This window comes from Triturus cristatus, chromosome 9, assembly GCF_964204655.1.
Source record: "Triturus cristatus chromosome 9, aTriCri1.1, whole genome shotgun sequence".
NCBI lineage: Eukaryota > Metazoa > Chordata > Amphibia > Caudata > Salamandridae > Triturus > Triturus cristatus.
The window spans coordinates 318,358,877-318,371,517 of NC_140592.1; the positions used below are offsets into that span (position 1 = coordinate 318,358,877).

Genomic DNA, 12,641 nt, shown 5'->3' on the forward strand with positions numbered 1-12,641 from the left:
GAAATTTGCTTCTGCAAATTGATTTAATGCACATAAGCGGTTAGACAAGCCCTTCGGAGTTAAATCTAATATGAGGATATCATCTGCATACATTAGAATTGATACAGGAGATCCTCCAATTATCGGGGCTATCCCACCGCACACTGAAATGGAAGAAGGAAGGTCTGCCGTATAGAGAGAAAACAATATAGGGGCCAATATGCACCCTTGTTTTAGCCCATTAGGTGAGGGGATAGATTGAGACAAACCTCTTTCTCCACCTTGTAATACCTTACACCACGTGTTCGAGTGGAGGGCTTTTACAAGTTCGAGCAAATATAACGGCATCCCTAGAATAGCGAGTTTTCTCCACAGGGTTGGTCGGTCGACCTTATCAAACGCTGTGGAGAAATCAATGAATGCCGCATATATTCCACCACCGCGAACACGTACATATTTATCGACAATCACCTGTAATGCTGTTAAGTTATCAAGTGTACCATGCTCTTTACGAAATCCAGTTTGTTCCAAAGGTAGGATGTCATTCGCTTCCATCCATTCGGAGATTAAAATCAAAAGACATTTTGCAAAAATTTTCCCTATCGAATCTAAAAGAGCAATTAAACGATAGTTCCCAGGGCTATCCCGCTCTCCTTTTTTGAATATCGGGATTAATATACTTCCCCTCCACGAATTAGGGACTGATCTCAGTAAAAAGCACGCACGGAATACTGGAAGGAGAATCCTACTCCAGGATGTAACGTCTTGCTTTATTATAGACATGGGCAGCTCATCCGGGCCCATAGCTCCGGACGCACTCATACTCTTTATCACCGAAGCGATCGTTTTCTCAGATGGGAGCTCTATAATAGGCTGACTATTTAGGGCTAAATCCCAGCTATCCCCCTCTACATTATTAGAAGCATACAAACTGGATATAAATGATATCCAGACATTTTCGGCAATAGAGATAGGGATAGGGGAAGTTCTTACCCCACATCCCTTCCCTATTAGGGTCCAGAATTCTCTAGATTTATTAAAGGCCGATGCCTCTCTTAACCTGATCCAGAGAGAATCTTCTTTTTCTCTTTTTAATTTGATTCTAAGTCTAGCTCGCCTTCTTCTTAATAAGGCTATCTTATACTCATTTTCCTTAGTTCTACTAATGAACTGTTGCCTTACGAGTTTATTTATTTCCTTATTTAGGGGTAATAATAAACTAGGAGGGAGATATGGCTTTTTAGGTTTACTTAATTTCCTAGCTCTCATGGTAAGGGTTTCCTTAAGAGTTTCAAAACATGAAAATTCCCTACCCTGCCAATCATCTAGATCAAGTAAGGTTTGGGCAAGAATATTTTGTACGTCTTTCATAGTTGAAGGGTCCCAGAAACACCTTCCAGACTTGCAATGAATTGAAACACCTTTATTAATTATAGACCATGATTCAGTATCTGGGGTTTGTAATGAAACTATTATATTAATCACATTATGATCGCTCAAACAAGATTGAGAGACCATCATGTCCTGAACATAAGAAAATGAATCATAATCCGTAATTACATAGTCCAAAATAGATTCACCCCTACAGGAATTATGTGTAAACTTAGCCGGAGTGTCAGAGGGCATCCTACCATTTACAATTAACCCCTCTACATAACTAAGTTCTTCAAGTAATATCTTTCCTCTTTTGTTAGTTTTCATTTTACTAGGAAAGATTGCTTGGGGTATATTGTATGCTTCTTCCTTAAATTTACTTCTAAACAAGTCTATACTCGAAGTGGACACTTTACTATTTAGGTCACCCGTAAGTAATATATATGGGGGGTGATCGAGCTCCAGTAGTTGTTTGACATAAGAAAACATTCGCTTCAGAACGGTATTAAAAATCTCTTCAGGTGGGATATATGCATTAAGAATTACAAGAGAGGACCGTCTACCTGTGGACACTAAATTATTAATAGTAATTGATTGAAAAAGATTACTAGTGTCCTTATAATGGGAAAATTGCCATTGTAATGAGTTTGATAAAAAACAGGCTATTCCTCCTTTCGCGTGCCCTTTTCTTGAGGGTGTGGCTGGGGCCTCGAATACAAAATAATTTTTCCCCCCATAAAGAGAATCTTTGCACCATGTTTCCTGAATACATAGCACATCTGCATTCAGAGAGAACAGATAATCAAACTTCTGAGGACAATTATGTAATCCTGCAGCATTCCAGGATATGATTTTTAATTGACTGTTAAAGATGTAGAAACGGTCTTAAGTTGTTCGATGTGTTACTGGATAAAACTCCAGGAAGCCAATTCCAGTGTTGATTATCTTCTGTCATGGAAATAAGAAGATTTTCAGGGGGAGAAGGTACCTGAGAGACCATACGCTTTCCTCTAGAAACCCGTATCTTTAGATTTTTATTTTGAATAATTGGGTCTTCTTGCCCAAGTCCCAGCTCAGAAGCTCCTTTTCTAAAGAACATATGATTTCCATTATTAATAAAGGGCAGCACATCAATCCCTCTACGTTGAAATGATTCCGCTTGTTGGAGGACAAGATTCGCAATTATTTTTGAACAGAATTTTACCCTTACGCGCGGACCATTTTCAAACCCCATTATTGAAACCAAATCAATGTCGCTTGACAAAATAAGTTTTAAGCATTCAATGTCCTTGAAGGAATTCAGCAACCATGATCTATTCATATTAAGGTCTAAATCGAATAAGGGGAGAAAATCCAGTGACAAAGTATCCACACATGGGTTGGAAGTTTTTAGTGTTACAGTAGATGAATTAGTGGTCACATGCGCTAAAGGCCAAAAAGTAGATGCCGATGGATTAAGTACTATTTTTTCAATAGGCCTATTACTTGTAACTTCATCCTTTGGTTCAAGAGGTTCTATCCCACCAGCCTCAGAACAAAGGGGTCCTCCATCCAAGGTGCTGACACCGGGGGGGCCTTCAGCTAAAGGGTCGGTGAGGCCACCAGCAACCTCAATAGATGAAGTCTCCTGTATTAAACTATCTAGAGTTCCTATAACATCAGTTACTTCTGTATTTACATGCTCTTGAAAGATCATTTTCCTCTGTCTTTTCTTCTTATATTTGCGAACAGGTTTCCTATTTTTCCCTTTAATCTTTCTGCTTTTTTCTATTACTGTCCCAGTAGTCACCACAATACCTTCAGGTTCTTTTTTATCCTGAATAAAAATAGGAAAAAATTTGCTTCCAGCGGTTGGGTTAACCACTGCCGATTGTTCTTCCTTCAAAATCGGTTCTAATTCTTTCCTCAAAGATGCAGAGATTGGTAAAGAAGAGGTTGAGGGCTCATGAATATCTACTTTTAATACCAACCCCGCAGATACATTTTTTCTTAATGCAATGTTACTATCAATAACGTTCTGAGCAATAGGTTCGATAGGAAAAATAGACCTGTTCACAGCATTTTTGGCAGTTAATACTTTCAATATTTCAGTAACTGAATCCATAATACAGTCAGTGCTCCCAACGAATTTATTCAATAAACCTAATATGGAGGTCAGCAGATGCTCAAGTGCTATCAGAGAATCAGAAATTGGTTTTTCATTTTTTATATATTCAGGTGCAGTAAGAGAGCAGATACCTGATAGGTTAAGTTGAGGAGATTTCAAATCGCTCTGCAGTGAAAAAATATCATTAGATGTCATAGAGGGGGTGCTACTATATAGCCGTAATCCTGAAGGCGTTGCTCCGTTTAAGGAAATACAAGGATCAGGCTGTTTCACAACCCTCTCACCCATATAACGACCACACAATTCTAGATCAATACTAGACGGAATAGAGATTTCTTTTATATCCTCCACCTTCTCTTCTGTAACCTTAGGAGTATTATACTGAAAACCTTTCAAATCTGCCTTCAGTAAGACTGAATTATCTCCTTTGGGAGGACATGCTAGGATGTCTACATCTTTAGTCAGGAGTAAGGTGGGAGAAACTTTTTCCGTAGCTGACCTAGAGTTAGTGTCGAAGGCTGCTTCTATCTGCGGTTCCGTCGTAGTTATTGTCTCATTGTCAGTAGTGACTGGAACTTCCATATATTTATTCTCTGGTTTTTCCCATAGTTTAAACAACTGCATCTGTCCCTTCAATTGTAGACTATGTTCAAAATTATTCCTCAGGGGGTTGGACCTAGTTTTAATACATGATCTCCCCCCTAAGACTCTTCCAGAGCGTAGTTTTTTGGCTGTCATTTTGTATCAAGTAAAAGGATAAAAGCAAAAAACTAATACACAATAAATTAACCAATGATATACTAAGAATCAACTGTCAATGTATAGTTTATATATGCGACCAGTCAATAGTTGTATAGTTGTATCACCCTCACCGTTTTATCGCCTTCAATAGCTGTAGAGAATGTACATGCTGTGAGCAGCACTATGGAAATAACGGGGCCCTGCCCGGCCAACCTCGGCCACTGAGGGCCCGCCCTTTGCCCGGGCTTAGCCCGGCGTCCGCCCGCGCGCGTCCCGCGACGCGGGAGGTGTGCTTGTTTTTATGGGACCTCCGGGCGCGTGATTAGCGTCACCTGCTCCTGGGGCTGGGGATTCTGGGGGCTGAAGTTTTTCTCCTCTCGGCGGCCGCGTAGTCAGCAAAGCGGCGGCGGGAGAAATGAGAGCCAGCAGCAACCACAGGACAAGCAGGGAGAGCAGGTAACTATCTGCAGGGTTCCAATGTTCGTAATCAGCTCAGGGCAACACCCGCTCCCCCGGAGGTGTGCTTGTTTTTATAGGACCTCCGGGCGCGTGATTAGCGTCACCTGCTCCTGGGGCTGGGGATTCTGGGGGCTAAAGTTTTTCTCCTCTCGGCGGCCGCGTAGTCAGCAAAGCGGCGGCGGGAGAAATGAGAGCCAGCAGCAACCACAGGACAAGCAGGGAGACCAGGTAACTATCTGCAGGGTTCCAATGTTCGTAATCAGCTCAGCTTATAGTCGAACACTCAAAGTAAAGGGGCAAGTAGCTCCGTGAGATATGCTTGGCAGTTTGCCCATTGAAAAGGCACCCATGTGCCTCTGTGTTGCGTCACACACGAGGATCAGTAAGAACAGCGAGAAACAGAGAGAACTAACTACCAGTGAAAGAGAAACGGCGAGGAGAGGGGATACAATTCAGATCATGAAATGCAAACTATAAAGAGTTAAGTGAGCAAGACACAGCTGAGTGAGAGAAAGATTGAGAGATAGGCCATTATGCGATGCGATATGTGTGCAAAGTAGCTGAATGTAAGCACACGAGAGAGAATAAAGAGAAAAGAGACACCAGTGAGAGAAAGACATGCAGGCTATAAAAAAACAGCTGCATAAAAAACACCTCAAGGAGAGAGGTTATAAAGCAAGAAGTGGGGAGAAGCGCAGAGAATAAGTGGAATGAGGTATTTATTGTACCCGATGTGATAAAGTTCAACACTCCTGAGTTTTGAACTTACGAGGTGCAATAAAATTGCACCCCCTCCCCTCCCCTCCCCAAAAACAAGATAACCAGTGGGTGAACTATTTAAGGTCGCTGCGAACGACACTGCTTTCTTCAATATCGCGGACCGCGTAGCATTTCGCCGACAGTGTAACTTACGTCTGGTTGGCGCCGTGGCACAAACCCTTGAACTTCATGCTGAGAAGTCAAACATCGTTGCTGATTACAAGACCTCTGTTGTGGAACAGAGACGTTTGCCTGACTTTAAAGTGGCAGAAGCAGGTCAGGCTCGCAGCATTTTCTGAATCTCAATTGGCTACTCCGAGTGTTTGAGCACGTGCCGTTCTGATCGGAACGTAATAGACAAAGACTAGAACAGCGTTTCTAAATAGGTACACAGAGGCTGGATAGTGACCATGTTGTGTGGGTAAATCATCTCGGCTCCCACAGTGCCCTTGTTAGGTGCGGAACATTCCATTCCTATCTTACAGGCAGGGCGGGGTTTAAAGTACAGCTTTAACCGAATGAGCTGTACGGTGTGAGAAGGTCCGCGCAGTGTGGATGGTTGAATCACAGCCCTTCCGTGGCCGCTGCTGAAACTGCTGTCCTGTGTGGTTGCAGCGCACGCGCAGGCGCAATAACTGACAGGCCATCACAGTAGATCCTCAAACCCAGGCATGGCGGAAGGAGGTAGCGAACCAGCCGTCTTGCGTCTCGAGTCTCCCGCAGCGCAACGGGACCCACCGCCCGACGTCCAGAGAGCGGAGCTGGGGGAGTTGCTGAAGGCTCCTCTGCGCAATGGAGAGGATTGGTGAGTGTGTTGGGAGTGCTGTGTCATGGGCCTGGCAGTGGGGCTACCGATTACCCGGGGAGGGGTGACCCTTGGAAGCACAAGCAGAAAAGCTGGTAATAGCCTGGCGAGTTTCCTCCCCTAAGTGACCACCGAGCGACTATTCCTTCACGTTCGGATATACCAGTTGCTCATAGAGTTCTCACCTAGTACTCCACAACACTTAAGTCCCAGGCTGACTTAGAAGTGTCAGCAGCAGGTGTGGTAGGAAGTGATATTGCGCAAAGCTTTGAAGGGTTGTGGAGGCAGCAGCAGAGGCTTCTTGCTTCTGTGTACAGGAACAAGCCCAATGACTATTGCTGGCTTATCGCCTTTTGCCATTGCTGTTGTTTAAGCAGCACATTTTTAGTTTAGATTTGTTTTCTCTACTCCACCTTAATGTCGTTATCCCCATACGTTTAATTGCATGTACTCCTTACCTTTTATTTGATTTCCTTCCTGTCATTTTCAACTTTCCTTTCGTTCAACTTTAAACTCTCTTCTTCCCTCTTTTAATATATTTGCACCTTTATTTTGGTGTTCCTTTCGTGCCAGCTTTGACACTATCCTAACTTAACCTACCTTTGCTTGTGCACACTTTGAGTTGTGCCATCTCTCTGCTCTTTGATCCCATTGCTCTTTTATACAATGTGTGTTTCCACTGCAACATTCCGTCTTTTCAGTCCCCTTTTTTGCTGATTTTACCTCCCTAATTCCCCTATCTTCTTGACATCAGTGGGGCCCAACTTATTTGATCTTCGTGAACACTTACTGAACTGTGTCCCTCGTCTACATTCGATTTGTTACATCATCCTCTCATGATTTGCTATTTATGTCCCTCAACTGAATCTCCTTTTTGATGATTCTACCATCACCCTTCGATGGTATAGCCCACATGTAATCTTGTTTTTATGTCACTAAACGGACCATTGTGCACCTTTTGACATTGTTGTTAGTAGTAGTGAGATATATATATACGTTTATTAGGCCATACATAGCCTGTTAAACCTACTAAAAAAGATATTAAAAATACAATATGCTTAAAGTAGTATCATTAAGAATCCCCTCTTACATACAGCACAGGTTATAAAATACATTTCTGCCTACAGCCTAGTACTGCACTATTGTGGTGGAGTAAAGTTAGATGAACAAGCTGCCATCCAACTGATTGTCTCCAAACAGAAACAAGTGTTGGCAAAGCTAATAGGTCTTGGCAATGCCCGTGCTATTGGCCTTGTCAATGTGAATGTCTTTAAGCCATGTTGTCTAGCAGCACATCTGCTGTTAAGCGTGGCTGAAAGTTACCGAAAGCCCAGAATCACAGGATGTTGAGCCGATGCAGAGTCTCTTTGCCCTCCATGTTGAGTTTATTTTCCCACCTAACACAAAAGAGCGCTGTGACGTGGCCTGTGCTGGTCGCGTTATCGTGCCTTGACTTTCAGCCATGCTGAAATGCAGATGTGCTGCCAGACAACATGGCTCAAATACTTTCACATTTGCAAGATCAATCGGTCGTGCATTGTCGAGATCTGTTGGCTTTGCCAATGCTTGTTCGGTGTTGACGGGATCTTGCTGAACAAATGTGGAAGTGATAGTGAGAAACAGTTGAGGAGCTTTGAAGTGAAGAGAGGATGTGGCGTACCGTCCATAGCTGCTGACGGGAACTTGGGAACCAGGTTTGAATCTAGAGGGTGTCTGAAAAGTTTGTGATTCTGGGCAAATCACCTGAGCTTCCCCCTGCATAGGTCAATGAATGTGTCATTGTGTAATGTAACTGGTAAGCACTTAAAGTTCTCCAATACCATTTGGCTGGTGTTAGAACTATGGCAAGACGGACGATGGAGTGAACGCTCCATACCATGGAATCGTGCAAAAAATAAACAAGTACTGTTTGTGTTTTAACAACTTTTTAAGAAATGCATTTGTTTATGTACATATGCATGCATTTTAGTGGTGTGTACAAGGGAAATGGTCTGCAAACACAAGTACTCATATGGAGTACTTGAAAATAAAGAAAAAAATAGCTCTGCAAACCGGGAGCAGTGTAAGGAGCCATGTACTTAGTCCTTGCACTATGTGTGGGCCAAACACAAGAGTGCATGAAGCCCTCATGCCATGACGAATAGCCTCAAAGAAAATGAGAGAGACACTGATGTTCACCGATGGTAGGAGAGGGGTGGTTTGTAAGCCCACAGATAGAATACAACATGTCTTTTCGAGACAGTGCATGCGCTATCTAGCCAAGACCTACAAACACTCCGTTCATCAAAGTGCTAAGGTGCTACACCTCCTGCCCACTGAAAAATTGATTTACAGCTGAAGAATTGTCACTGCTAAGGAACTACTAATTCCTGACCTCTGGCTGCAATTAAAGTTGTAAATTATAAATATTTCCCAGTGAGTTAAAAAAGACACACTGCTAAAGGTACGCAACTGCATCTATATACTCCTGTCCATATTCTTACAGGCTCAGGCTGGTAGTCTTTTTCAACAGGTTACACTTCAATTGTTTATCGGGTTCAGGTGTGTGCTTCATAAAGTTTCAGAAGTTTTGGATCAGGCTTCCATAGCCACGGTTGAGGGGTGTTGCTGTTGACTTCAGAAGTATACTTGTTCTTAGGTTGAAAGTGGGGCTAACTCATGCGATTTCAGTGGCTTAATCATTGCATAGGTATTAAGTAAGTCTTGAGTTTTTGACCCCAGCCCATACCCCGTTTTATTTTACAAGCTACTTGCTATCGAAATGTTTCCTATTTTTTAGTGTTGGGCAGTGAGACACCTTGATGTTTTTGTTTTATATGGCTAGTGCAGCTGTGTTCTCTTGCATTTGAAGGTGTCTTGAGCAGCGTCCTTGTGCACTCTGCATGCTTTGCCTTGCTTTTAATAGAGAACTAGATTTTTTACTTTTCTTTTTTTTAATTTGTAGAAAGTGTTCTCATTCCATGGTTAACAAAACCAAATCAATCAAGGAAGTGGGGCTCACTCTGTGCACCTACTGTTTTGTGGCTTCAGTAAACCTTCACCTTACTCCAGATTACTCATGCCTCAAAGCTTTTGTGAATTATTTTTGGACATACTCCATGTTGACGATTTGAAAACATTTTGAGCTAATGAGATAAAGGAAAGCGAGCATGTTGAGGTAGACATCACATAATTACTGAGTCTGATATGCAGGATTATTTTTCTTAACCCATAAAGTGTTAAGGGTGGGCTGTTCACCTCCTCATTACCTTTGTGATGTGGAGAATACAAATGTGTTACATAGTGGACATGAAAATCCTCCTGGTACATACGCTAGAAGTATTTTCTTTTTGAAAAAGTAATTAGGCCGTGATTACATTTTTGGACACTGTAATTATCAGCGTACACAACAAGAATTTGTTGGGTACATCCCCAGACTAAACACGTGTTGGATGGGCAATTCTCAGATTAAAGGAGACCAGATCATCACTACCACACTGTTTTTATCTCATTTGTGTGATACATGTATTCATTTAATTTGTGAAGAAGTTTGACAAGCGGCTTATTGAGAATTAAAATACTAGCGTGTGCCTAGGCTTGCTTTAATCATGCTAAAAATGTAGAGTAAACTAGCATTAGCACATAAACAGTCTTGTAATCAATAAGACTTGCACCCGAACTTGTATTGGTAATAATTCATCATGTCAAGAAAGATTCAAAATGCTAGTAGAAACACATGAAAAGATACATGTATAGCTTGCCATGGACATATATATTGCCGCAACATCTGTTTTGAGCCAAAACTCAAGTGGTTTGGAGCAAGTTGTAATAGAAACTTGCTTAAATTGTGGTATGAGCCATTTAAAGCAAAACGGCAGGAATGTCTCCCGACCTCAAGTTTGCAGTCATAGAATTCAGACATGGGTTGATTAGCAGCAAATTAAGCCAGGTAAAGCGCCTAACTGGAATTTTAAGTGTAAAGTACGACTTGTATCAGGAGCAATTTCATTTAGATCTTTTTCCATGCCCAGCTATTGTTTTACTTGCAAATAGTTGTCAATCAATTTTGAGGAGTGTGCAAGTTCAACGCAAGACTCGAGTTTCGAGCTCAGAAAGGCGACCATACCAGCCTTATCGCTAACAATACTTGCTGGTTTAGACCAGAGATGACAAATATGGCTCGGTTAGACCAGAGATGACAAAGGCAAAGCTTCTTCATGCGTTTTTTGACACCGATTGACCAAGTGTCAAGCTGGAATTTGCCTGGGAATGATACTTAAAGAAACGCTAAGAGATATGATGACCCATGGCGATTTTGATTTAGGCATAGCCAATACAACACTGTGGCAGGGCAACACTGTCAGAAATGGACATCAGTCCCAAATCCAAGAATAGAGAAAGAAGTGGCATGCCCTGACCCAAATTCAATTGAGGACTTAAAAAGGAATTTTCAATTCTTTAGAGTCACTTGTAGCTAGATCCCCGTAGCTCAGCGACATACTGCTGCAGCCGCCGCTTTTTGCCTATATACTTGCAAGATGACACTCGGGGCATGGCGGTCGATTTTATACTTAACCAGCAGGATGGCATTTGCTGAGTGCTGCAAAGTGTTTGCTGCTTTCTCGGCATGGTCTTGCCAGGTCAGTTTGCTTGTGAAGCGAATTCACCCAGGTAATCCTAGTTCTTGACCTTTTCAAGCACCTGTCCAGCTATCCTTGCAGATTTTCTTAAAGGTGGGGCTGTTGACATTGGCATTATTTTTGTCTTTCATGCATTAATATGTAAAATCCTTATAGCGGCAAAGTATGTATTTCATTTTGGGTGCATGACAACATTGCTGCGTCTTCGGCAAAAAGAAGCATGACTAACCTTTTGTTGCACAGCTTGGGGACATTCGGGTTCCCTCTACAGAGGAATTCTTCAGTCATTTAAAAAGAGGGAGAACAGTAGCGGGGGGGGGGGGATGTGGGGAGAGAGAGAGTATTCAGCCCTGATTTACACCTGAATAGAATTTATAGTAAGAACTACATTCCCCTACGCTTTCATAGCTGGCGCTACTTTATTCATACAGGATTTTTACGGCTGGCAGGAGGGTTTTTCCCACTCTCCTGTTCTTTTTGCGATTGCCATAGTTTAGCTCTATTAACCACATCAAATGATGATATGAGATCTGTAATTGGTAAATATAAGGGAGACGTAAACACTTATTTACTTGACACATATATCCTGTATAAATTTATAGCTTGATCAATGGTGCTGATTCCCTTACGGAATCCAGCTTGTATATCTATTAGAACCCTGTTTTGGTCTGCCCAAGCCTGTAGCCTATTTAAAAGAATGTGGCCAAAGATTTTCCCAGTACTATCAATTAATGATCTAGGCCAATGGTTACTAGGTAGTAGCTAACTTCCTTTCTGTGGAAGGATACTGTTAGGGCAGATCTTTTCCCCTGTGCTGCATTGAGCATCTTGGTCAGAGACATTGACCAGACTTTACGAGCAGAGCAAAACATGTCTGTTGGAACTTGATTGGGGCCTGCTGCTTTATTGACCTTCTGCTTTAAGATCGCTCTGTCTACTTCTGGGCAGAAAATATGTAATTGTTCAATTAGTACGAGATCGGTGGGCACGTCTGGTCGCAGTTGCTGTTGTGGTACATGGCCTTATAGTGATCCACCCAGGAGGTCTGTGCGCAAATGTAGTGGTCTTGGCTATTGGTACATCCTTGAATACTCTTGCAATTTTTCCCTAAAAAAAAAATATCAATTTTTTTCTTCTGCTGACTTTATCAGGTCGTTTCAGACTCCTTGTTGGTAATTTAATTTCTTGTTCCACAATAAGGCTTTATATTTGCTCTTTACAGTCTTGAATGCTAGACCATTTGCTGACGAGAAATGCCAGTCCTGGCATGCCTTTATAACTTCTAGCTTGGAAATTCTACACTTCTTGTCAAAACAACCAGTATCAATTTTAGGTCGATCCTAGGCAGCGCATGCGCCGTCTCTTCGAGACATGCTGTATCCACTCTGTGGGCTTACAGCTCACCATTGCCTTTTTCTTCGTCCTTTCGATTGTCCTTCAAAAATAGTTGCTTGCTATTAGTAAATCCTTCCTTTTTGTGTTTTGTTTACTCCCAAAGAGCACCTCCCAACAACTGGTTACTTTCCACTTTACTGCTTATCAGTTCGTGTCTGTGACAATTTTCTTTTTTTTTTATTCCTTTCCTGCTCGTCTTTGTTATGGCAGCTTAAAGGCATCCAGCCGCTACCACAGCCCCTCATCCCCGCAGCACTCACTCCAGGGTTCTTCCGTAAACCGGGCTGTAATTATTCTTATCTCCTCACAGAATATTTCTAAAAATTCTGCTTAGATTGCGATGTGTGCATGTCATGGTGCTACTACCTATTATAGAACTAGCGTTGACTGCTTTGGTACACGC

At 42.2% G+C, this 12,641-nt stretch overlaps 1 protein-coding gene across 1 annotated transcript in view; it reads left to right on the forward strand.

Annotated features, from left to right (window-relative positions):
- Positions 1-5,900: 5,900 nt before the first annotated feature.
- USP4 (ubiquitin specific peptidase 4) overlaps positions 5,901-12,641 on the forward strand; it is a 776,462-nt gene continuing 769,721 nt past the window's right edge. Inside the window, exon 1 of the mRNA XM_085625029.1 lies at positions 5,901-6,224. Coding sequence (XP_085481155.1) covers positions 6,091-6,224 — 134 coding nt within the window. The 5' untranslated portion in view covers positions 5,901-6,090. The remainder of the gene's footprint in view (positions 6,225-12,641) is intronic.